Source organism: Plodia interpunctella, chromosome 16 (genome assembly GCF_027563975.2).
Source record: "Plodia interpunctella isolate USDA-ARS_2022_Savannah chromosome 16, ilPloInte3.2, whole genome shotgun sequence".
In the NCBI taxonomy this organism is placed as follows: Eukaryota; Metazoa; Arthropoda; class Insecta; order Lepidoptera; family Pyralidae; genus Plodia; species Plodia interpunctella.
In genome coordinates, this window is record NC_071309.1 from 4,674,701 (window position 1) to 4,700,861 (window position 26,161).

Sequence of the window (26,161 nt, forward strand, 5' to 3'; positions counted from 1 at the left end):
TATTTTCTTATTTTAAGCAGGTCCTGGATCTATAAGAATAAGGCTGTGTATTGAATTCAGTGAGACAAGATTAAAACATGTATGTGACAGAACTTTATAACTGCCTTTCAACTTTAACCTTGTTATATTCTTATGTTTTTAATGTGTGTTTTTATAAATAATAAGACACTTTCAATTTAAAAACATATATTGACCAAAACATTGCATATAATTCATTGTGTATCTTCATAATATCTAGATATTTGTTGGCTTAGCCATTTGCACTTAAAATACGTAGTTTTATTATATATATATATATATATATATATATTACAATTTTATTTTATTACAAACACGAGACCATCATTGACAGACATTCTTAACCAGTTACCCAAACCTCCTAAACATCTTAATGTATAATTAAAGTCGACACGAAGAAGAAGAATTGTACAATCTATATTCTGAGCGCTCGCTTGCGCGGCGGCGCGACGGCGGAGCGCGCGAGGCGGCGGCGCGGGGCGCGGGGCGTGTCGGGCTCGGGCGGCGCCGACCTGGTCACGAGGTTGCGGCTGTTGCCGAACGACTGCTCCTGTCCGATGTTCTCCTGAAACTGCTGGATGCGCACCACTAACTCCTCGTCGTTCTCGATCAGCTCCTCGATCTGGGTGAGGTAAAAAAAAAACATTAGTAACGGCGGATCCCATGAATCCCTCCGTGGGATAAGTCCGCCGTTGCTATTCTTTTCCAGTCTGCGTATTGCGTAATATGGTAGTACCTCCTGGCGGTAGTCGCTGAGCAGGTCGGTGGCGATGCGCACGAGGTAGACGGCCAGCTGTCCGCCGCGCGCGCCGAGCCGCGCGTACAGCCGCAGCACCGCCGGCACCAGCACCTCCGCCACCGTGCGCTTCATTTTCTACAGAGTAAGAGATACACGATGAGAAAGAGCAAAAGAGTAAGGAAGAAAAAATACTGTCTGTAAAACATGAAACAAATAATTATACTTACATGTGATACTATATTCGTGGTGACACGCTCCTGTAAGTCGTCTATGTCTGCGTCGCCCGTGTTTTGTGGTTTTTCTGTAACGATTCATACATTCACTAAAATGACAATCTACACTTTGTCGAAAATCTCTTTGGTTGCATTCAGGGCTGTGACGTCAACCCTCCTTGGGAATGCTATTGTTGCCTACGGTATATGGAGTGCTAAATGGAATCACAAGCACATATCACAAATGTCGGTATCAACTAGTGAACACCGTGATACGGGACAATGAATTCAAGCGCCTCCTAGCGCAGAACAGAGCAACTAAAACGTACTGGGCAGTTTCATGCGCACGCCGCAGAGCAGCGTGATGGTGTCGAGCAGCGCCGCGTGGAGCCCCGGCGGGAGGTCGTCGACCTCGTCGCACTGGTCGGCCGCGTGCTGCAGCACCTCGCGCGCCAGCCGACATTGCACGTTCAGCTTCTGCACTAGGGATAGCCGCTGCAGCATCACGTCGTAGATCAGCTGACGGGCGTCGAACGATATGTTCTCTGGGGGGGAATTTTGATTTTTAACGGAATTAAATATTGTATATTATCATATGTATGAAGACCTTTGATGAAGATGGCAATTGATTAAAATTTGTAATTGTTTGTTTTTAATGTAAGTCAAGAAGTCGTACCCAGTGGACCGTGGGACAGTGAATAGAGTAGCGGGGGTAATCCGTCAAAAAAGAACAAGGCCGTTTGTCCACGGCGTCCATTTCGAAAACGATTTTTTTAAAAGTTGGTCGTCGCATCTTTATCCAGCATACTAAATTCAAATTTCCTTAGATTAGTCTGTTATATTTTACACTGGTAAGGTATAAAAGCAAAACAACCGGCTTTTTAGAAAATATTGGGTTAACCTGTCTGTCTGTCGCTGTTGTAGTGTAGTACGCAGTCCACAAAGTGATGGTAGATGGTGTCGGGCGAGAGGCAGCTGGTAACGTAGTACTCCGCCGGCTCGCGCACGTCGTGGTCGTCATCCGCCAGCAACGCGCAGAACCTGGCCGCATTGAATACACAATTATTTTTTTAAATAATAGATTTTTTTACAATAAGGCCGCATTTTTTTTTACAATATTTTTTACAATAAGATGTTGTTCTGGCCTATTTTTATCAATTTCTTTTATTTAAATACTAGCTTTTCCCGCGGCATCTCCACGTAAATTTTCCAGGATGAAAAGTATGTCTATATATGTCCTTCTCCATACTTCAAACTAAGTACATGTAGGTATGCAAAATTTCATGAAAATTGGTTGAGTAGATAGAGCGTGAAGAAGTAACAAACGATCGATACTGATAATGAAGACATTTACGTGTAATACAGAGGCGTGCGCAGTCGCAAGTAGCCGGCGAGTAACAGCCGTGTGAGCGCACGCGCAGCTGCGCGACGCAGCGGCGGCGCGGTGTGGACACCTAGGCAGCCGCAGATAGCGGGCAGCAGCGGGTCCACGATGCACGTGTATCTGACAGACACGGAACATATTATCATTATATATTATTTTACATTAGATATAATGTAAATGTATCTAAGAGGTTAAATTTTTAGGCTAATTTGCTTTTACAACCAAATATTGCAGTGAGGGCTAACTTAATAAAAAAATGTTAGCTATAATGATCAAAATTTTACTCGAGAGCACGGACACCACTTGCGCAGTGGGCTCGCTCCCCACTCTACAGTACTCACCTGGTGCAGATGTCAGTGAGCGCGCGCAGAGCGTTGAGCCGCGGCGCTAACGTCGCCTGCGGCTCCTGCAGCAGTGCGGCCAGCGCGGGCGCCACTTGCGCAGCGGACTCGCGCGACCGCACGCACAGCCGCCCCGCGCCCGCCACCATCGCGCCCAGTGAACTCTCGTCCCACTCTGTTACAAACACATTATTAAATATGGTGCAACACGCAATATAAGATGGCCACGATTGAGGTTGCGATAGGTTAGCTTTCAAACATTTTGTCGTTCGCGCACAACACAAACTTTAAAATTTAGGCGAATTCACTAGCGCTAACTCCATTAGTTAATTTGTATGAAAAAGACGAAAAATATAAGCGACTAAAACGACAGCCTGCTTTGGACATGCGTGTATGTCAAATATTATTCAGGTAAAGCACATTTGTATAGTCACTGCTGCACATAACATTATGTACAGTCACCTGGCGGCGGGTGCTGCAGCGCGCGCAGGAACAGGCGCAGCAGGTCGGGACGCGGCGGCGCAGGCGCATGCAGCGACAGGTCGGCGGCGCGGACCCACTCCGCCACTGAGCCGCCCCACACGGCGCGAGACTCCGCTGAATACAACATCTTTTTATTTATTTTTAGGAGAACAACTGTTTACAGAATAGCCACATAAGTTAAATCGGATACAAATTATAGGTTCTTCAAGAAGATAGCATACTCACATAGTTGCATTAGTTCTGTGGCCCATGTCAGGTTGGTTGGATCGAGTTGTGCTGCTAGCGCAGCAGACGCTATTCTACAATCTGCAATGACATATCATTTATCACTATTCAGAATATACCGTAATTATGATTATATTATCGAGTTTGGCAAAACATAACAGCAAATTTTTCGACTTCTATTTGACATTTTTTAGAAGATTGAGATTAATAATTTAGTTGCAGCCTATTGAGCATCTTCTAAGTGAGCCAAGGTATATAATGAGCAGGGGGTTGGTCAGCTGTGTTGTTACCGTCAGTGGGCGCAGCAGCCAGCCTCCGCACGAGGTGCTCCCTGAGCTCCGAGCGCGCGGCGGCCGTGCTCCAGCGCGACCACGAGCTGAGCAGCTCCAGCGTCAGCGGCAGCAGCCGACAGTCGCGGGCCTGACCAAGCACATTACAAAGTATTGAGTGATAATACAATCAGACAATATTGCTAACTAGCTGTTGTTTGGTTCTGCTCGTGACAACACGTAACTTTATGTAACACCAAAAATGGCGCGAAAGTGGTAGAAGCACGAAAAAAAAGCTTCACATTTCTAATAATAGTATGGGTGGACTCCATGGTCTACTCTATGGTACCATGGAGGAACGACATAGCGATGAGCGTGGCCACATACAGGTGTCACATTATATAAATAGCCATAATCATTCTAAAAGAAGATGATTGCACTGCCAATATAAACATACCTTAGTGTCGTCTGTCAGTTTGTAATAATATTCCAAGATGAAGCCTACTTCGGAGTAGTTGACAAGCTTCGCGGCGCTTGTCAGCAACACGAGACATTGCAGGTCACGCGCGTCATCCTTCACCCCCAGGTGGGTACTCAGCGTGTCTATGGTGCGGATGCTAGGCAAAGACCATAGAATAAAAATAAATGTCAGATGAAATTGGCTATTTGCAACAAATTGAATCGTCTTTAAATAGTTCAATAATTAACAAAATAATTTGTGATTATTTAAATTATAATAATTTATTATTGTAGTAGTGGTATCTAGTTAGCTTATGTGTAGTTTATTTATATTTATTTTTTTTAAAACCACTCCTGATTTTTTACTTAAAATAGCTTTATTTCACATTGTCGTGATATTATAGATAGTTTCCTGCGCTTTATTCACCAAACCTGTTTTTGGCTAATACTCCCTGAGTAAAGCCATACATAAAAAAATAAAAAACAAGTTGAATCAGAAGCTTTCATTAAAATACAATATTTATATTTTTATATTAAACTTTTATGACCGCGAAGTAATGATTTCGGAGTCAAAAAGCATTTTTAGTTTAATTAAATGAAAACAATCAATGATCAATAAACATGACATAAAATTACATATTTTGATTTATTCATTCATTTTGTGTAAATTAAACACTAAAAAGTGATTGCGGCTGAAAATAGTATACTTAACTTAGTTTTAATGAGTGTAACATACTTTATAGGGTTTTCAGTCTTAGCTAGCAGTGAGCAAGCCTTCATGAGATGCCTCCTCATGTTGTGCCGCGTCACTCCGCCCAGAAACATCCAGGGCAGGGGGTCTTCCTCGCCCGCGTCGTACTTCTGCAGGCGCGAGATCACTATCTGCTGCAGTAGGGTCACCACTTGATCTTGTACCTGTGCGATGATTGGATAAATCGCGTGACATTTTATTTTTAATTGCGCTATATTTTTTTTATTAATCAACAAATGAAAACCTTGTCATGAAATCTTTTTTTATTATTAAAACAATATTTGCGCATTTACAACAATACACAATAATGCAACTACAATTTTAAACACTTTAGTATAAATATTCTAGACATGTCTTATGGGATACTAACTCAACGATACTATATTTTATAACAAATACATATATAGATAAACATCCAAGACCCGGGCCAATCAGAAAATCATTTTCCATCATGACCCGACCGGGGATCGAACCCGGAACCTCTCGGTTCACAGGCAAGCATTTTACCACTGCGCCACCGAGGTCGTCAAAATTGGCGCTAGTGTGCGGCTAGGCGCCCTCAAAAAGATGTCTCAGTTGCCAGCATTTTCAAATAAAGAATCATGTTCAGTAATGTTACCTTAATTTCTGGGTCGGAGAGCTGGTGCATGGGTCCAGAGAGGAAGGCGTCGAACAAGGCGTCCGACGGCGCCTGGCACAGCAGCTCGCCGAGCGCCGCGACGCTCGCCGAGCGAACCAGGATGCTCGCGTCGCGACACAGACCCACCAGTATCTGAACAATTTCTTTTTTAAGCAATCAAAAGACGGATTCAAAAGGCTGATGGGGTTTCGCGACTCACAATATTTCAATTTTTGTATCAAATATAATTTCGTAAGTCTGCTAGGCGATTTAACACGATAAGAATGAATTCAAATAATATTAGTTTAAGTGAAAAAAAATATATATCTCGTGATAAGAACGATAAATGAAATTTTCCATTTTGGTATAATGTGCTAAATCTTGGCTGTGGCACTTCCAAGAATAGACCGGACAGTGAGCGCAGCTGAGCCATTAGACAGAAGGGACTTGAGAACACATATAGCTAACCTTTATTTGAAAAAGGCTGAGGAAGAAATGAAGAGAAAGTTTAGATGAGCGAGAGATTGTCCATGTTATTCATAAAAAAGTTAAAACAAAGCCAACATATGTTTTGTTTCTTTCTCTTCAATTTAAAATATAAAGTGACAAAACATATATATACGAGTATATGAGTATACCAGAAGGTCCTGTGCGGCGGGCACGGCCGGCGGCCCCAGCAGACGCTGCAGCAGCGGCACAGCCGCGCGCCGCACCGCCGCGCGCTCGTCGCACACGCAGCGCGCGCCCGCCGCCAGCAAGCGGGACACCGCGCCCGCTTCCGGACCCGCCGCGTTCAGTTCCTAATATACACGGAAATGCTTGTTAACATAGCTAGATTATTTAAATAATAGCTACTAGACAATATTTCAAGAGTAATATTTAAAGTATTTTTTAAATAGTAGCTACTTAGACAATATTTCAAGCTTTTTCATAACATCATCAAAATATATTAATTACTACCAATCAGTACTGTGATTTTATGACCGACCACCTGCTTGATGGAAAAAATCTTTAGAATAAAGAATGTACCTAAATGTTTAAGTTTTATATTTAAACTGTTATGTATGTCTAATGTCACTTTTCACAATTTTTAACATAAACTTTTACTGTCGTCAGAGAGATTTTATTGAAATCATGTTTGCGCAGTAAACCGTTGAAGAGTTCCCTTATCGAGAGCCGATCCTGAGCGCACCATCAAGTTATGCATATCAAAATTATAATAATGCGTTGTTATCCAAAAAATATAAACATGTATAGAACATTTCAGTTCCATCGATTAAAGATATCTGCTTCAAAATTGAGTTGCAACATAGTAACATTTAACATTGTAAGTAAATACAAACTTGTAATAAAATATTGTAAACCAAGACCCTATCTCACCTTGACAGCTAGTTGTAAGGGCTCATGTTCGGAGGCGAGGCTGTCGGTCAGTATGGCGAGTGCACGGGCCCGCAGCGTGCTGGACACGTCGTGCAGGCGCTCGTACACGGCGTGCAGGATCTCCAGGTGCGGCACCGTGTGCGCGCGCTGCCGAAGCAAGCCTGCCACTTCGTCCTCTGTCATATCCTCCAAAGGAGAATGTCGTATCAAAATCCGTTGCATGGTTTTAATGATCTACGATTATGGTTTTCAAGTGCGACCTTGTTTTATAGTTGTAAAAAATAAAACAGTGTCAACAGAAAATTGGCATATTGATACCAATTTTAAGACAAGACAAGACAGGATTTCGTTGAATTAATAGTCAGGGTATTGACCCTGACTATTAATTAAACGAAATCCTCACAGGTCTCATTTTTTGACACATCAGAAAAGATAGTAAAAAATATACATTTTAAATAAAATTAAATAAAGCATATATAGTACCTATCTCATATTTGGTGACTGACTGCATTGTCCACGCGGCCGGCAATTTCACTATATTAAAATTCGTAAGACCGTCGCACAACTGTACAAATGTCATTAAGCTGTGGAAAAATATGATATACTTCTTCTAATGGAGCTGGTTGGCTTTCCTGGCTGCTGTCGTCGTCAGTGGAGGGTGCGAGCTGCGTGGCGGGCTCGGCTTCCTCATTGGTATTCTCTGTCTGACTGGTTTCAGTATTGTTGGCTACTTCGCCCTCTGGCTTGTCTCCTTTATCTTGTTCAGGGTTTTCTGAAATATTTTTTGTACTGTATCTTAAATCTTTCGCACTTTGCACACTACATTTATAATGACGTAACATGATAAATTGTTGTTCACCTGGATTCACTAGATCTGTTGTCCCTTTTGGCTTTTGTTCCTCAGAGTCATTACTCAGTAATTTTGCTAGCAGTTCCTGAAAAAAACAATAATGCATTTATATTACAAATAGACAAAAATAGTAATCAAGTTTTTTTAATTTGATTTATGAGATAGGTGAGGAAAGCCACTAACTGTCCCACACTAAGATGTAAAGAAAAGTTATCAATAGAAATATATAAATCTAGCTGTCACTCGCCACTGAAGTAACAAACATACGCCTTTTAAATATTAGTAGGATTGTAATATACAGTACCATAGCAATTTGTCTGTGGGAGACTTTAGAAGTAGTTGACAATGTAAGAAGCCACTTGACAATTTTTTTGTATGACTTCTTTGGTAGTAGACTCATCAAGCCAAACACAAGCGACACGCGCGCCGACCTCACTTCTGCTCGTTCCTGATGATAAATAATGTGAGGAAAAATTAATATAGCCCATAGATTTAGGATAATAAAAATACTTTTATACAAGATTAGACGTCAGTTAAAAATAGGTGTTTTACAAACTTCATAATAAAAAAATGTAATGACTGAAAAAATATGATCATATTAAAAATACTAAATTACATATTACATATACACAATAAATATGTTTCTATTTCTAATTTAAATTAATTTATGGTAATTATAGAAAGACTATTACTTACAATAGGAATACAAAAAAGTATGTATTGAGTAACAAGCTTTATTTGATAAATATACTAACCAAACCATCTAAGGTGTAACAAAGATGCTGTAATAGTACAATATATCCAGGCAATGCTGCCTTACCATACTTGGTGAGGAGTAGCCCAGAATATGTAACATAGGAAGCTCGGACTAAGTTCTGAAATATTGGAAAGATAATTCTATAAAAACTAAATTATTGATTTAATTATTTTTATACAACTTTTCTTGAAGTAAAATTTGAGTAAATATAAAGTAATGGATTTTTATTTACAAAACTCATGTAAAACTAACAATAGTTACTGTTTTAAACTCGGGTTGACAATTAACAAATCAGACTCATCAGTGTTAGTAAATCAGTCTTACATTAGCATTTCTGCAATCCACAGAAGCTGCCACAAGTTTAGGGAGAATACACTTGAATAATAGCCTTATAGCTGATTCATTTACATCTCTATTGGAGTCACATATCAAAATATCTATCATTTCATATATTACTCTGGACACATTTGCCAAATCAATTTTATCTGGAAAAGAAAATTGTGAACATACAGTTATTTACTTACTAAGCCTGCTTTTTTAATATATGGTTTCAAAAAATTCAGTTGTGTTTTGCAAAAACTTACCAACATTGAGCTTATTTACAATAGCACCTCCTGTGATATCAACCAGATTACTAAGAATATCCTCAAAATTCATATCTGTGGGGTTTAAATGTAACTTCTCAATAACAGCTCTAAGATCCAGTACAAAATGTTGCAGTTCTCTAATAACTGAATTAACTTCACGAGTAAGCTCCCTTGTGTTGAAGTAGTTATCTTCATTTTCACACATAACTTTGGGGAAACTTAGGCAAACTAGGGAATGTGCAAATAATTGCGAATGATATATGTGGTAGGCTTTGTACCCAGGAATTGATAATAGCTTAAAGTATAATCTTGAAGATAGCAATGTATTATTTCTATACTCTAATGTATGGACATTTTTACCACCATAATCAATGTAATAAGCCAAAAGTGCTAACAGTTTCTGATGGTTAACTTGGTGAGAAAGGGTCGTCCAAGACTTTTCTTCCTCTGAGTTTTCCGCATTCAGCCATGTATCAATTGATTTCATTATATTGTGAAAAACTTTTTTAATGTTTATGGACTCCAAGACTCTTTCATATTCAGGTGGAATTTCACCAAATTCAAGAAACTCTGCATAGTATATTGCTTGCATCCATTCTTCATCAAGACTGTCTAGATCTAATTTGTTTAGTTCATTAATTACTTCCATTGTGTATAGTGCCTATAAATACAAATTCAATAATATGTATTCACTCCACAGTGAAATATTTACAATTGTTTGACAGCTGTAAACAACGCTACTTTATTTTCCCGATCTGATTAAATGATCAGGTTGACTGACTGTTACGGACGGGCTGGAGCTGCTGGACGGATCGGCGCGTGGAGCCCTTTCTGAAATATGCTGCTGGACTATGGACTAGTTATCATCGCGTAGCTACGTACTTTTTCATTTTCATAGCAAGCGAAAGAGATAGCAATACTTCGTGCGTGCGCTGTTGTGCAGTCGTCATTATTCATCCAGCTTACTGCAGGCTGAATGATGATGAATTTGCTTGCTTGTCAAATTGTCACTATCTTATCGGGAAAATAAATAAATAGGTGATTGTCAATGTCGAATTCATCATGTCGTGTGTGTGATGAATGTGTGATTGTGAAATGAAAATTAAAATGTGTGGTTTTGAAAATGAATAAAATAGGCACATCATCATAAGTCGCAAACATAAATACCTACGATCACTTATTTAATGTGTCATTTATCACACAGTACATGATGGTTACAAGGAAACCTGTATCCTGGTTTTTAACAGAAACTGGAAGAAAATTTTCATTTGCTGTTGTTACCGGCAGTGGTATGGCATTCACAGCTGCAAAATTCTTTCCTCATACAATTCTACTTGACAAATATAAAGAATATGTTCATTACTACAGGTTTGTATTTTACATTATTCAAAATCAAATTAAAGGTCTAACCTTTACAGGCACTTTTTCACACGTCATTGTTTGTTTTATTACAGTAATGGTAAACCGGTTGATTTAACGAAAGATCTTCAGGAGCGCTATGAAAAATGTCTTGCCTTATTAAATGTATCTGATGTCCACAAAAAGCTAATTTCACCATTCAGTGTTTTTGGATATGATTTGTTCCATGCAGGTTAGTTTTTGGATTTTATAATTTAAGTAATGAATTGGAAAGACTTAAGACTGGATAGAATGGAAAGAGGCCTTTGCCCATGCTTGATAGCTAGTAATGTTACTCACACAAGTCTCTCAAAGAACCTGACTTTGTGCCATGAATCCAAATACAAGAAACAACATAATAATACATGTAACTAAGTGATTGTCATCTCTTGTCACCAACCTTTTTGTGGGCCATTACTATGACTGTTGGTGTAGAAATTTCAGTATTATACAACATAATATAGTAGCTTTGATATTATTCCAATTCTAACATTTTAATAAGTCAGAACTTCCATTACAATGCCAATTTTGATTCGAGAATTTTTGTATCTATTGTTCCTTTGTCAATTTTTACAGGAAGTACCAGTTCCAAATTTGGAGTGGCAGTGGGTATACCTGTAAATTTCACATACAAATCTGTTAGTGATTTAGAGAATCATGATATAAGGGTAAGACTTAAATTTCACTTATAAGACTAGAGACATGAAGATGACAAATTTTAAGAATTTATTATTTTTATTACAGAGAAGGTATTCAAAGATTTAATTGCTATACTTGCAGATATAAGTTGTTCCGTCTTTCATCTGGTTACTTACTGTCAATCTTATGTTGAATAATTAATTTAATAAATTTATTTGTTTCAGGTAAATCAAGAAAAGATTGACTGGACTTCGGAATATGGACAAAAATTAGCTGATGCCATTATTCTGTCTGAAAATGTACAAAACTTTGCTATATGCCGAGAAATACTTATGACCCAAAATAACAAAGTGTTCTATGAATCAGCTTATCCATTCATGTGTGTATTTGTTATGTATAATTTGACACAATATCTCAATAATCGACTAAACTTGTATGCTGCCCCAAAACTTGTAAGAGGCACACTATATGGCATTATAGGATTGTTTGGCTTGGGGACATATTTTCTCTTGAAGGACATGACAGAAGTTCACTATGAGACTAAAGTTGACAAGCAGTTATGTGAACTAGGACCGGAATTCATTGAGAGTGGAGTGATATTTTATGAAAAATTACTACAGAGGAATCAGGCGCTGAGAGAATTGATGGGCAGTGAAGGACAACGAAAATATAGCAAATTGGGCAATGAAAATTTCTTTTTGCGCCAACCTCGTATAGCTTTAGTACACAGAAAAGCATTTTTTGAGGAAAAGTTAAAAGAATGTAGAAATGAAGAGGGAGATGAAGACAATTGACTTGTTGAAGGAAAAACATAGGTATAGAAATGTTTGATAGTCATGGTATTTATATAAATAAAAGATTACAAATATTGTTTATCTGTTATTATGACTTTTTAATACTTGCTACTTACAGGCAAAGAAACATGTACATTGTATGTATTTCATTTAGGGTGGTATAGTTTGCTACACTGACACTGACCACTGCTGAGCAAGAAATGCCAAAAAACCTTATCATCTGAAGTCAGGGGATATGTTGGCTGTGTGTCAGGTATCAACGAAGTACTACCTTGCAGTCCTTTCTTCGTCAATCTGGCCAAAAGGTTCTGCACGGCCAATGAGGAAGCGTTCGAGCTTGACATTCCAATTTGATGTTTATATTCAGTGAAGAGGGTTCCGAATTCCAAAATGCTGTTCTGTTAGTCGCTAACTATCAATGATTATGTGGGATTATACACAAAAACAGACAATATATATATTGTCTGTTTTTGTGTATGAATTTCAATGTCATCAAATTGAAATGTGATAAGTATATAGATATCATACATGACTAAACTTAGTGATAAGTATAGATTGATCTGTGGTGATTGGTAAAATAATACTTAACTACATACTAATATAATAATGCTTGACTAGCACTCGGATCACAATCATAACCTGTTTTGATATACTTTTTGACTATGTACTTTTATATATTATTAGAAAAAAAAATTGTAAGAAACATACAGCATATGTATATGCTGCCCGTAAATATTATTTTGTTGACCAAGAGGAGTCGTAAATGCCAAGTGTTGCGAAGCTTGAAGTTAAGAATCAAGTTCCATTATCGTTTTCTTTATGCTAGCTCCCCCGCAACTTCTTTCGCGTAAACTCATGACTTCGGCGTACTATAAATACTAACCCATATTTGATACATGGAGTACAACTGGTTTCTTATAGTTCCATATCAGATGTTATAAATCTTAGATATTTATACGTCAACAGAAATTGCTTATCAGACAGAGGACAAGGCTGAGGACCCGGGTGGGTCGCTGTAAAAGCATCCTGGTGCGGTGGGGTTTCGCGGACAGCACCCAGTGCTTGTGTGGAGTGCCACTGCAGACAATGCCTCACTTGCTTGAATGTCCACCTTGCCCAGATTCGTGCACCTTGGGAGTTCTTATGAAGGGCACAAATAATGCGTGGTACATTATGTTGTAATTTGCAATTAGAATGATCGACTCGACGAATGGCGCCATTGATTGGTTTTTCTAAGATGCGACATCAGGCGTTCCAGTTTTCGAAATAAATCATAACCTATCTGTATATATTTAGTATATATTTAGATTATGATATTATACCTACATTAAAACAAGTCCGTCCAGTAATTTTATAGATATGACAAACAGGACAGACATTTTTGTTTTAAATTCGTATTCTATTACAATTTAATTTTTTTTTAAATCTTATAATTTATATAATGACCTACAGACATAATTTTTTACTGTTTTATTAAATACTTAAATCGAATGATTTCTGAATGGTAAACACAATAACCTAAGGCTTTGAATGCACGTGAGTGGTAATGATGGTAATATCAATTTTATCATTTTTAATTAATTTATCTTTAATCAATCTAGATTATTTTATCAAAAGCGTTTCGATATGCGTACATTTATACCTATATAAGCTCCGTAATATGAACTATATAATTACTTAAGTTTTTAAGTTGCAATGTGGATAACCCGCTGCGCGTTTGTATTTTTAGCATGCGCGAGCGTCGTCATTGCACGTCGCTCCCCAAATGCTGATGAAATTGAGGAGTATTATTTGAGAGGACCTGAAGCTGGCAGGTATTCTAATGACTTGATTGAGGATGCCCTTCTTGATGTGGTCAGTACAAATCATCATTTCGCCATGGGACGCAAAAGATCCCATCATTCCCAGTTCTTATTTTTTCAAACGTTTATAATTTTAGCCCGATCTTATCAGGAAGTACGGATACCCATGTGAAGTACATACGGTGACAACGGAAGATGGATACCTTTTGGAGGTACATAGAATTCCGCATGGGCGAGACCAAAACATTGTCCCTGATCCAATGAAACCATCAGTATTGGTACAACACGGTCTTACATCGTCCTCTGCAGACTTTGTTTTGATGGGTCCAGGAACAGCCTTAGGTAAAAATTTTTTTTATGTATCCTGAATATTCAGACTGGACGACCATCTTTTCGCGGTATTAGTATATAATAAGATAATAAAGAAAAAAAATCATATGAAATGAGATAGGTACCTATCTCATTTCATATGTTTTTTTATTTTTTCAGCTTATATTCTCGCTGATGCTGGCTTCGATGTCTGGCTCGGCAATGCTCGAGGTAATTATTACTCCAGAAGACATTGCTCCCGTCGCTTATATGGAGCACAACATCAATAGGCTTTTTGTTGCTTTGGCGCCTTACTCGAACACTCTTGAGGTAAGAGCGGTCTCTTACTGCGAATTTATAGCACTTTATTTTGTGGGTATGAAGCTGAATTTGAACGCACATTGATTTGCCTAAGACAGACTTGTCTATTTAAGTTTTCGCTGCCATTATTTTACTACAAACTAGTTAATGGCCGCTAATTCGTTCGCGTGGACTCCAGTGAATTATAAATATATGAAAGTGAGGATGTTTGTCACTTACCTAGTTATGCCAAATCAGCCATATATGATCGGTCAATATCGAAAATTAGGCCTACCCTACCTCACCACGTGGACATGCTCCAACCTTATGTTATTGTGTATTATAAATCATACGATTTAGGTATGATTACTACTCCCAGAGATTAGAGAGGGAAATACTCCCAGTTTATGTTTTTTTTGTAGGTACAATTTTTTCTTTACTGTTTTATTATACCTACCTATTATTGATGATGATGATATATTATTGATGTGATGACTGATGAAAAATACATAATATGAAATAAGTACCTAAGTTAATTTACATATTTATATACTTAATTCTTATTTGATTTCAGCTTCTCGGTAGACTTATTGGTTTTAATGAGATTGCACCTAAAAGTCCGTTCTTCACAGAATTAGGCAGAAATTACTGCGCCGACGGCGCAATCTCACAGATCGTCTGTTCCAACTTTATGTATATATTTGCTGGAAGCGGTCCAGAATTCCACAATGCGGTAAGTTTTGAGATGTTAGTTCATCGAGATGCCCCTGATATTTCGAATATACCTTCACAAGTCTTGTGCTACTCATTCAATGATTTCCTTGATCTAATAAACAGCATTAGGTGTCTCCACGATGAGTAAAAAACCTATTGCTGAGTCTCGACAGGCAACCATCTTAGATCAACATGACCTGTGAACATGAGACACACCATGTAGGTGTATCTTATTTCAGACCTAAGAGGATATACTTACTTAGTTTTTTACTTCCATGTTACAGACTATGTTCCCTGTGAAACTTGGTCACACGCCCGCTGGTATTGCTATTCGACAGATTGCACATTACGGTCAACTCATCCAGCAGAATTTCTTCAGGCGCTACAACCACGGACCATTGACTAACTTGAGATTGTACGGAACTCTCACACCTCCAAGCTTCGATCTATCTCTGGTCACTGCTCCTGTCTTCCTACACTATGCTGAAGTAGATACTTTTGCACATTTGGACGACGTTGACAGACTGTGGCGAGAACTGGGACGTCCAATGGGAAAAATACGGGTACCTCATCGAGCATTTGGTCACGTTGACTTTATGTGGGGGACTGATGCGAAGAGCTACGTTTACGATAGAACCATCGCCATTATGAAATCCTTTGGACCCTGGTAAATGATCTGTAATCTGCTGTATTGGCCTTGCTAAGTACCTAGTTGCTATAGTAAAGTTCTGCCATAATAAATGTTATATTCTTCATCGAGCCGAATAAATTGATAAATTGTTTATAAATTTATTACCCCAAAAATCATCTATTAATTAGAGGATTGTTGATCTACCTAAAAAAAATAATAGGTACCTACTTAGGTACCTACAATTAAACTAGTTTGTTCTATGTTTGAATTTTTCATTGGAGGTGATGTCGCATATAACTATATCCGTTTCCTATCTTTTCTAGGAAGCAGGATATTTCTCTGTGCACTTGAGCTAAAAAAGCTGTAAAATCTTACAGCTATATATACTTAATCTTCGTTCTTTTCCACACCACAGTTTTCCAACACCAACCTCCATGGATTAAATAAGTACCTATTTCGTTGTACGGAGTATCTACTAATAGGTAATATTACTGCACATTTATCCCGCCAGAGTACAGCACTGTATGTTAGGTACACAAAAGCTTTGCCGCCTTTTGCTATGTCGATTAAAAACATATTTTAGAGTACTTTATTAATCCTTTCCTTAAGTAAGAATTCGTTTGTGAAAATATACAATGTAGCAAATTCGAATCTTCGAAAACTATGGGATACGCCTCACGCTGTACAATTTTAGTAAACGGTCGAAAAGAAGCTCGGAACACTTCACACGTATTAAAATGTGGACTTTATCAAAAATCTAAATCAAGTTTATATCCGTTTATGACCACAGTTGACCAAATAACGCAGAACATAACCTAAAATAGTGTTATTATATTCAGGATAATCCACTAAATCCTTCCTTTTTTTAATTACGTCGAAGGTATTTTTGGTCGTAAATATCTGCAACAATATTGAAAATTGGCGCTTTTTGCCTCCATTGGCAATTGTTACAGTGTAGTTGTACCAGTAGATCTGCGCTGAGCTTTAATAATACGATAAGGCAATACTACGAATGAAATGAAATGTCATGTATGTCTGTCTTGTCTTTGTATGTTATTCGTGGCTGTATGGAGTTTAGCCTTTCCTTGGATAAACTAAACAAAAAAAATGTGTTTGGTTAAGTGTTGTTGAACTATCGATAATTTTAAGTCGAAAAAAAGCCATACTATCGATGGGCCTGTCGATAGTATCAAACCGTGATGATGATTAGACTATCGGCTATGGATAAACAGTTCATAATTTTAATTGTATTGCTCTTTATCAATAGTATTGCACCTAACCCGGCTATCGATATTATTGCTTTTCCTCATACTATCGACAATCAATCGAAACGCAATCGATAGTTGACTATCAAGTCGCAACACTATTACACTAAATTTGGTTGGATAACTTTGGTTGGATTGGTTTGTTGTATTGAGCAGCTGCTGGTTGAAGATTGTCTGTACTAAATTAAATTTAGATAGTTTGTAGCTTGTCATAATATAATGGTTACTATCGTCTGTCTTCTTAATTTTAAATACATTGTAGATATTCACGTTATCGATAATATCGTAACGTACGAAGTAAGATTGGGTAATATAATTTTGGAAGACAGAGAGTTTATTGTGTGACTAGTGTGTGGAAAGAAAATTCGCTTCTGGATGTTTTAACTTCATCGGTTATCAGATTTAATCAGCCAACCATCGTAGACGTGCTTATAAGTGCAATACATTACATAAAGTGTGTTATTGGTTGGTTTAATTTCTGACTTTGTAATAGTCATTGCTATTTCGTGCGTAGGTACATACTTTACCTATTGAATACTATTGTTCAAAATGTGTGGAGGATTTACTTGTTCCAAAAATGCTCTCATTGCATTAAATGTCCTCTATGTGGTATGTATGTTTTTATTATTATAAATTCTATAAAATTCTGTTGACATAGTGAAATAAGTAGTTGTTAGAAGCAATCTAATGTATTGTTTTATGTAGGCAGTGGCATCAATATTGATAACAGTAGCTGTGTATGGCCAAGCTTCATCTTTGCTGGGTAATCTTCCCATAGTGGGAGGCATACTGGCTTGTGGAATATTTCTCATCCTGATATCATTGTTAGGCCTCGCTGGTGCTGTGAAACATCATCAAGTTATGCTGTTTTTTGTATCCTTTTTAAAATTACAATACTCTTAACAAGTGGTATATTACAATAGTTATTATTATTAAATTATTTAGTTCTTTATCTTTATTATTAAATTTATTAAGTTCAACATCTTGTTCTTATGGGTAAACAACAATAATATTAATATATAATTTGACAATGCCTATAAATAATTTCTTTGACTGTCTGCATCAGTATATGGTGATTTTGTTCATGTTGTTCCTAGTGCAGTTTTCAGTAGCGTGTGCTTGCCTCGCTGTAAACTCTGACCAGCAGGAAATGCTTGCCCAACAGGTAAGTTTCAGTTTCCAAAGAAATCTATAGTCAATAAAGTATATTATTTGATATTTAAATAACTGGCAAAATTTTATTAAATTAATGAACCCTATTTATTAATTTTAAGGGCTGGAATCAAGTGAACATGGATGTAAGGAAACAAGTTCAGGAACGTTTTGAATGTTGCAGTTTCCAGGGGCGTACAACAAACACTACTGCAATTGATTACCCATCTTGTGATATTGTTGATGTAAGTTGTACATTGTATATGATTCTTCACCTTAACACTGCCTATCTAAATATATTTATATATAACCTGCTATTATTTAAACATGATATGATAAGTTTAAGGCTCCCTTTTTTTTTCAAAAATCCACCCAAACCAAATGCCACCCAAATGGCTATAATGGGGGGTGAAAGTTTTTATGAAAATTATGTCTGTTTTGCAGAAATATAAACGCGGGCGAAGCCGCGGACAAAAGCTAGTTAAGCTAGCAAGTATGTTTAGTAGCGATTTTGGTATTGTCAACATGTTTTATCTAGAAACAATAAGAATAATAACCCTTTTATCAGAATAAGAACAGATACCTATATTATTCTATTGCACACAAAGATAGTATATCAGATTTCATACATCATGCTTGTTTTACAATCTGGTTGAATTTATGTTTTGGTATTTTTAAAGATTTTGTAGCAGGAACTTGCCATGTTAGTGTGGGTTGAATCTCGCAAGCTTATTGTTCATATTTTATTCCAATTAAAAAAAAAAAATTTACCAAGAAATTGGTAAATTATTATTGTGTCTCCATCCTCATTTAGTTTCCACAAGTAAAAGAACTATAATGTACCTACATAACTATGTGTATGCGACTACCTGCCACTAGATGGCGGTAAGTAGTCGTAAAAGTCATGTGAGATGCCTTAGGGCGACTTGAATAAAATGTGCCACCAATGTTAGCAATAACACATTCGATATGATGATGAGTAAAATATTATTTAAACTGATATAGGTATAAGTTGTCAAAAGTAAAATTGTTATTCGACTGGAGAAACATTATTGTTACAGAGATTATGTTGCAAAGGCTCAGTTTCTCCGGAGTGTCAATGCGAGCCGTGCATGGAGCGCCTGCAAGAGACCATCGATTATGCCTTCAAACTGTGCGGCGGAATCGGCCTCTTCTTCAGCTTTACAGAGGTATGTTTTAAATTTGTTTCTTAATATAAAAAAGACTAAATTTTGATGAGGTTTCGGCCCTGTTATACATTTCAAACAATAAATGGGTGGGGTAATAAAAAAGGAAAATTGTAAAAATGGCAATAAATCTTTACAACTTTGAAACTTTTTATAGATTTATAGTAATTATGTTAAGCTAACTGTAGCAGTTGAAAAATGACATTGGATCATATTAGGAACTCCATGTAGGTCAAATTTGACTATCTTTGTTTTGTGGGTCAATGTTAGCTAATAGTGTGCGAGCGTGAACTATATTGCCGCTAGTTAATAAAAAAGACAAAATATCTTATCAATAACGAAAACAACTTAATACTATAGTAAGTATTGTTTGTTGTTGCACTACGGACTTCTTACCTTTAATTATATTTGTAGATACATTTGATATTTTGATTCAGCTTGACTTGAGAATGTTACTTAGTTAAGAAATTCAAGAAATTTCGCACATGTAGCACAGTTTTATTTCATCACAAATAAAAAATAATATAAATACGCATTGATATAAAAAACGAGATTTGTTTATTATGTTTGATATTTGCTTATTTTTATTTTAACTATTGCCATTTCAACTACTTTTAAACATTTTTTTATTATTCAAATTCACGTAGTATGAAAAAATAACTACTGTACAAAGTATATTGACAATACCAAAGATTTAATATAACATAAGCCTTAAAAAGTTAAAAGATAGGTAATTTTGTCGGCGCTGCGCCTAAAAAATAATTATTTTAGGACATTTCTTCATGTGTACATAATAGTTCATTGTATCGACGCACGTAATTTCGTAAGAGAGCTGGGCTTTTTTCTAATAACATTCCTATTTCACCTGTGACTAACTAAGGCCGATTACTTTGCAGTTTCTTGGTGTGTGGTTGACCGTAAGATATCGTAATCAAAAGGACCCACGGGCTAACCCCAGTGCATTTCTGTGAATTAACTGACGATTGGACTCAGCATTTTAACACCTAAGGTGGTTTGGTGTATCGCGTCTGTTGTATGCTTGAGCTTCACTCGAATTGCGGGGCGTCGAAATTATAAACTAAAATATAACATTGCGAATATTATTGCTCTGTTATCACCCCAGAGTGCAGCACTGTATTAAAATATAAACACAATTATATTTTAACGAATAATTTCATAATGGATATTTTAACGGTGCTAATGACATTCTTCCAAAACGTGACATGTCAGCGCTGTTGACTTGTTATTGTATTCGTGCAGCTATCTGCTTTGAGTTTGCATAACATTGCGATAATATTCCTTAATAACAAACTATAAAAATCATCTTATTTATTCATTATATAACCATTTTATAATAACAAAACATTTTGAAACACAAGTTCGCTAAGCACGTTGCTTCAATTAGTTTTTTTTAGATATCATAGTTATTCTGCTGTTAATATTAGTTGATCGACGTCCCGCGTGCATGTAAATGTGTCACGCAGACAATATTGCCTTGAATAGAATAACACGTAATAATAATGTATGAAATAACAGTAACATATAAATCATATCATTGGATTGGTTGTCTACATAGATTGTTGTAAGGGCTATTTATTTCTAATAGTTTACTATCTTTACTAATAATAATAAACAACATGCGGAGACGGGAGAAAAATAATATAGCACGATTTGTAAGTATGTATGTATTATAGTAAAATCGTTAAATATATTCTCGACTTCTAGACGAGATGCCCCAGGGAAAAGGGAGTGACAATATTTTTCAATAAGTATGATTTATATTTACACTTAACTTTGGATTTAGTGCTTTGCATGGTTGAAAGCATGTACGCAATTTTTAATACAATGTTCAATAACACTAATATATTGCATGACTGTACAGCACGGAGTGACGTTAAAACTTTTGATAAATTTAATTTGAATGTAATGTACTGTAGTTTAAAAAGTATATTTTGTGTTTATACCTTTATATAAAAAGTATATTTTGTGTTTATACATTACTTATATTTTTATGACATGGTTAGGGACGCCAGCGCAAGCACCAGATGGGTGAGCGGTCCTCCTATTTTGGGACCATTTCACCCATTTCTCCGACACCCCATTTTTTTGGAGTGGGGGTTAACTGGTAACCCTATATTGATGGCGACCCGTTATACCTACTGTTAGTTTATTTGTACCATAATTACATGTATTCGAAAACTTCTATCTAAACTCCAACTAAAGGTACGCTGATATGTATGGTTAATAATTATAGTACATCATATTATTGTTAGACTTTCTGTTTTGCCTTAGTGTAGTCCATACCGACGAACGCAAATGAATTTATTTCTAACTCAGCTCTCATGCGCTAAAAACAGATAGAAACACATTCGTTGACCTTCGTTGTAGACGTAGCATTAGGTGTATTGATTGTGATGTCATTAAAATGGTAGTAACTTAATGTTATAATTTCAGTTATTCGCTGTGTGGCTCGCTCGACGATACCGCAACCAACCGGACCCCAATTATAAGGAACCTCATGCTATCTTCCCTAGAAAAAACTATCTATACTGAATTATTCTTAAATACTTAGTTAATTAGTTGCTCATGAATTTGACTGTTTAAATTATATATAGAGGCTAAGAAAACATGTGACATCTTGTCAGAAAATTTGGGAATAAGGTAAAAAATATTTTGATTGAATTTTCAAATATTATAGTTGAGATTCAGACCTTTTGTGCATTTGAACCGGTACGGTTATTGAAATAGGCACTCATAAATATTTCAGTATTGTTATTAATATTGGCCTATCCTAATATTTGTCTATATGTTACTAATATAATTTGAATTGCTGCATGTGTTAAAATTTTCGGAGCGTAAAGACTTTCAAAGGTAGGTATATTACATTGTAACTACTATTATGTTTTAATTAGATGGTAAATTTCTGTGTGAAATCGTGCCGAAATTTCCTCTATTAGAAGTATTTTGCAAACATATCTGTTTGTATTGTCCCTCGTGACGTAAAAATTTGCAATGTTGCAGTGACAAAAGAACTCTTGAAGATTGAACACAGTCAGTTATAAAGGTTGTATTCTGTGAGGAATAAGGTAGACATGCCTTTAATTATATAACGGAGAAACGGAGAATAAGTAATGAAAAACAAAAAATAAGTGTGCTGATTTATTATTTTTTAATTTAAAAAACCAGTTAAATATTTTTGCATTTAGCTAAATTGTAATTAGAATTTTTAGCTTAGCCTTTGCCTATGTGTTCAAACTATTGTCATGACTATATTATTTTACATTACAAATGTTGGGATTGGTAATATTTTGTTTTCACTCTATAATTTAAATTTAAATACACAAATGCGAAAAAAATGTATATTTTTTCGCTTAAATTTTATGAATTCAATGTAACAATTACGAATATAACTGATTTTATTTTTAGATTTTGATTTTATCCGTAAGTTGTACATTAAATACACTAGTCAATAGTATAATTTTTGAGCGAGATTGTTGACTAGCATACTTATCTACATTAGTTTTAGGGTTAGTTTACGAAACGCTCTAGGAACCACCATTATATATATTTTTTAATATCTTACCTTTAAATCGATTTTACGTCTAATGTTTTATTGTAAAGATTTTTTTGGACTATTTCTGAATCTTGATAAACAAAGTTTTATTTCTTACAAACTTAAAAATCCATTGTTTTCCAAGAATGATATGTAATCTTATCATGAGCAGACATAAAAATAAACTACAAAATTGAATAGTGTTTTGTCGAATATAAATAGTTTTCATATTTATACCCTGTTTGCTTAGGTAGGTATCTAAAAACTACACAATTTTAACCCGAACGTATTTTAATGAAATACACTTTTAAAATTAGGGTGTGCACAATACAAACAATGTATGTGATCCATAATTTACATTTGGCATAATTTGTAATGTGCAGGCATCGTAATGGCAACAATATTGGTTGTTAAGTGCATATTTCTATAAAAATACATGTCAAGATTGTGTACATTTCGAATATCTCGATAAATTTGGTGTAGAGTTTGTCTAAGTTGAGATGATGCGCTGTGTACACACAAAAAATCTGCATGTAGGTACTTACTATATTTTGCATGAGTAGCGCGCGTCATTTCAATAATTGGCCAAGCTTGTACTCTAGTCTTACTTTGAAATTATTTGCTAGATCTATCGCCAGATTGGCTGGAGAATGTTTTGATAAAAATGGTTTGTGTGAATTGTGTGGTTGTGTGTTATTTATGATGTTCTCTATCGAATATAATTTTGTCATGTGATGTGTATGTATGTTATAAGAAGTCTGAGTCTCTATCTCCGCTTTCTTCTATAATAGGTACAGTTTCCTTTGGCATCTCGGCTGTTCAAAACCTATTATAGTAACTCATTCTATAAGAATTGGTTTTTCAATTCTTTTTTCACTTTACTAGGATTTGGTGAGTAAAAAAGAGGTTAAAAAATGAGTTACTAGGTTTTGATTTTGAACAACCGCACCGATAAAATTTTTTATAATTATTGTGTGAGTTTATAACAACACACAACAAAATTGCTAAAATAATAGCACATTTACCCACTGTAACTTTTATTATTTTTGTCTGCTATGCATATATTTTAGAACTATTGTAAAAAATAATAGGGTAGGTGACAATTTTTATTTTGATGACTTTTCGAAGGCCCTTATATCAACCAGTGAAAAAATACTATTATAATGATAATACTTTTAAAGATGACAAAAATAAAATCACATATTTTTGGACTCTTCCAAACGCTTCATGATAAATGATACTCTAACGTGACGTCACGATTGAGCGAAAAAAGCTATGTTTGTTTGACAGCTACCTTAATTATTGCGTTTATGCCGACGACTTCTTAATTAAAGTTGTTTATTATTATAATTTTATTATTTTTTTACTTTCCAACCAACTTAAAATGTTCGTTCGTATAATGATCCAGTTGCATTATTACACCTATGAATTATCACAATGATCTCAGTTATATATTAATTTTATCTAGAGCATACATGTTATTTACTTTTTCTGACCTTGTCATCTACCCTCTTGTCTATTTGTCAATAAAGTCTCAAGCCACATTCTATTCGCGAGGAACTGGTTCAGTAGCAAAGTGATATAATTGTATGCTAATGATGAAGGTGAATTTTATTACTCATCAAGTTATTGGAATATATTTTATATAAGTTTATTCCACTAAAAATTTCCGAAAAATGCACAATGTACAAATTTGACCCTTCAGTTTTATTATATTATGTATTGATAGCGAATAAATGATTTCAAAATATATTATGTATTTGCTCCTTCGAAGTCGCTTCAAATTCCAAATATCTCCTAAGAATAGAGATCACAATTTAGAAAATATAATAGGTTTTTAGTCTAACATTTAGGTATATCTGGTGAAATATTTAGGCACACAGTACAAGCCATATACAAAATGTGGCTTGTATGTGTAACTAAATTGAAATTAAAGTACATTATCCTAACCTTATTCTCCTTTACCAATTTGTATTCCAACTATAAAATAAATCCAATATATTTTTAAATTTTAGTCACGAAATTGATCAAGTAATTAAAAAGTACTAACGAATGGGCGATATAAGGCTTTAATAATTATCTTTTAAAAAAATATTTCTTGTAGGTATGTAATTGCATTGAAGTGCAAATCTAGTAAAATCTATTTTTATATACTTTAGTAAATATATTAGTTACCTCTTTGTTAAAAAGCATGATTGTGTTCATTTCATATTTATAAACAAATCATTTGGGTAAATGTCGAAGTAAATTAAAGTCATAATTTAAACTTAATAATTATTATACTTATCTACCTAGTACCTGCGGTTTTCTCCAATTGAGACCAGTGTACGTTTTAAGACATGTTACTTGTACCTCTATGTATGTAATTTAAAATAAAGTGTGTAAGCATATCCTTTTGTTTAATTTATTAAATTTAATTGGCAATACTTAACGCCCTCACTGAACACCCAGCCTTTATCGTGAGTCTGACAAACACAGACACAAAGAAGAAAATAAAAGTACTTTTCTACTAAATCAGAATGGCCAAACATCGCTATACATAGTATAAAACACAGTCGATTCTCGCTGTCTGCCTGTCCCTATTTTGATGCTAATTATTTTGAAGTTTTATGGTTTTACCCGAGCAAAGACGGGACGAGCCGCTAAAGTATAATATTCGGTGGTATAGGTACATTGTATATCTCATGTTAGTCATACTGGTATGACATACCTATTAGTAAGACCATGGTCTTACCATGGAATTAATAGGTACTCCGGAGTACCTATTAATTCCATGGTAAGACCACGAGACAGGAAACCTGCATACTATCCGACTGATGTTTTTGGAGCCTTTATAATAGCGGTAGTCAAAAAGTCCATGTAAATGTCTTCAAACGACTCGTTGACACCATTGTTACTAATAGAACACACTATGTAAGTAGAAAGCAATTTTGCAAAAATAATATACCTACCTACTTACACCCTGCATAGAGGAGTGATATACAACATAACACTAGATATCATAACAACACATAATTATCATGTTTTAGATAAAACAAAACAAGATTTAAGCGATAATGTGCGATAAGATTAACGATAGTTAATGCAAGGCGCGCTTCGCACCTACTTGGCAACTTCCTGTTGCTATGTAGATGCAAAACACGCCTTACCTTGAGCCTGAAATAATAAACTTCGAAATCCACAGAAAAAGCTATGCTAAGAGTTTCTTTCGGCGTAGTTATATCAGCTGTCACCTTTTCAAAGGCTAAATTTGTAAATAAACTTTGCAAAATAAAAGTAACAATTTCAATTGAAGATTTCAAAGTGCTAAAATTGTAATAAAATTATCTTCAAAGAGAATAGC

The 26,161-nt window shown here is 35.7% G+C and overlaps 4 protein-coding genes across 8 annotated transcripts; 3 read left to right on the forward strand and 1 right to left on the reverse strand.

The window, feature by feature from the left end:
• Positions 1 to 186: 186 nt before the first annotated feature.
• Positions 187 to 9,802, reverse strand: LOC128676284 (condensin-2 complex subunit D3-like). Its single transcript, XM_053756312.2, has 21 exons — positions 9,072 to 9,802; positions 8,812 to 8,972; positions 8,486 to 8,605; positions 8,035 to 8,178; positions 7,740 to 7,815; positions 7,486 to 7,652; positions 6,881 to 7,066; positions 6,139 to 6,300; positions 5,501 to 5,653; positions 4,867 to 5,045; positions 4,129 to 4,288; positions 3,693 to 3,822; positions 3,403 to 3,483; positions 3,157 to 3,291; positions 2,695 to 2,869; positions 2,324 to 2,473; positions 1,871 to 2,010; positions 1,299 to 1,514; positions 985 to 1,058; positions 755 to 892; positions 187 to 640 (listed from the first exon to the last, which is right to left on the reverse strand). Exons 1-21 carry the CDS (start codon positions 9,721 to 9,723, stop codon positions 434 to 436), a joined length of 3,606 nt encoding a protein of 1,201 aa, XP_053612287.1. The 5' UTR covers positions 9,724 to 9,802; the 3' UTR covers positions 187 to 433.
• Positions 9,803 to 10,123: 321 nt separating this feature from the next.
• LOC128676293 (uncharacterized protein) lies at positions 10,124 to 11,993 on the forward strand. Its single transcript, XM_053756326.2, has 4 exons — positions 10,124 to 10,442; positions 10,529 to 10,665; positions 11,049 to 11,140; positions 11,336 to 11,993. The coding sequence occupies exons 1-4, from the start codon at positions 10,282 to 10,284 to the stop codon at positions 11,903 to 11,905; spliced, it is 960 nt and encodes a 319-aa protein (XP_053612301.1). The 5' UTR covers positions 10,124 to 10,281; the 3' UTR covers positions 11,906 to 11,993.
• Positions 11,994 to 13,568: 1,575 nt separating this feature from the next.
• LOC128676290 (lipase 1-like) lies at positions 13,569 to 15,921 on the forward strand. Of its 4 annotated transcripts, none has more exons than XM_053756317.1 (5): positions 13,569 to 13,759; positions 13,845 to 14,049; positions 14,159 to 14,346; positions 14,891 to 15,049; positions 15,315 to 15,921. In XM_053756317.1, the coding sequence occupies exons 1-5, from the start codon at positions 13,601 to 13,603 to the stop codon at positions 15,699 to 15,701; spliced, it is 1,098 nt and encodes a 365-aa protein (XP_053612292.1). In that variant the 5' UTR covers positions 13,569 to 13,600; the 3' UTR covers positions 15,702 to 15,921. The 4 variants fall into 4 exon arrangements, with proteins under 4 accessions (XP_053612292.1, XP_053612294.1, XP_053612295.1 ...); XM_053756319.1 differs by having other exon boundaries at positions 14,159 to 14,247; XM_053756320.1 differs by having other exon boundaries at positions 13,845 to 13,919; positions 14,197 to 14,346.
• A 1,106-nt stretch (positions 15,922 to 17,027) lies between these two features.
• Tsp97E (Tetraspanin 97E) lies at positions 17,028 to 25,208 on the forward strand. Of its 2 annotated transcripts, XM_053756328.2 has the most exons (7): positions 17,028 to 17,535; positions 17,632 to 17,799; positions 17,993 to 18,091; positions 18,201 to 18,323; positions 19,140 to 19,268; positions 20,162 to 20,274; positions 21,720 to 25,208. In XM_053756328.2, the coding sequence occupies exons 1-6, from the start codon at positions 17,476 to 17,478 to the stop codon at positions 20,234 to 20,236; spliced, it is 654 nt and encodes a 217-aa protein (XP_053612303.1). In that variant the 5' UTR covers positions 17,028 to 17,475; the 3' UTR covers positions 20,237 to 20,274; positions 21,720 to 25,208. The 2 variants fall into 2 exon arrangements, with proteins under 2 accessions (XP_053612303.1, XP_053612302.1); XM_053756327.2 differs by lacking the exon at positions 20,162 to 20,274 and having other exon boundaries at positions 17,033 to 17,535.
• The last annotated feature ends 953 nt before the right edge of the window (positions 25,209 to 26,161 follow it).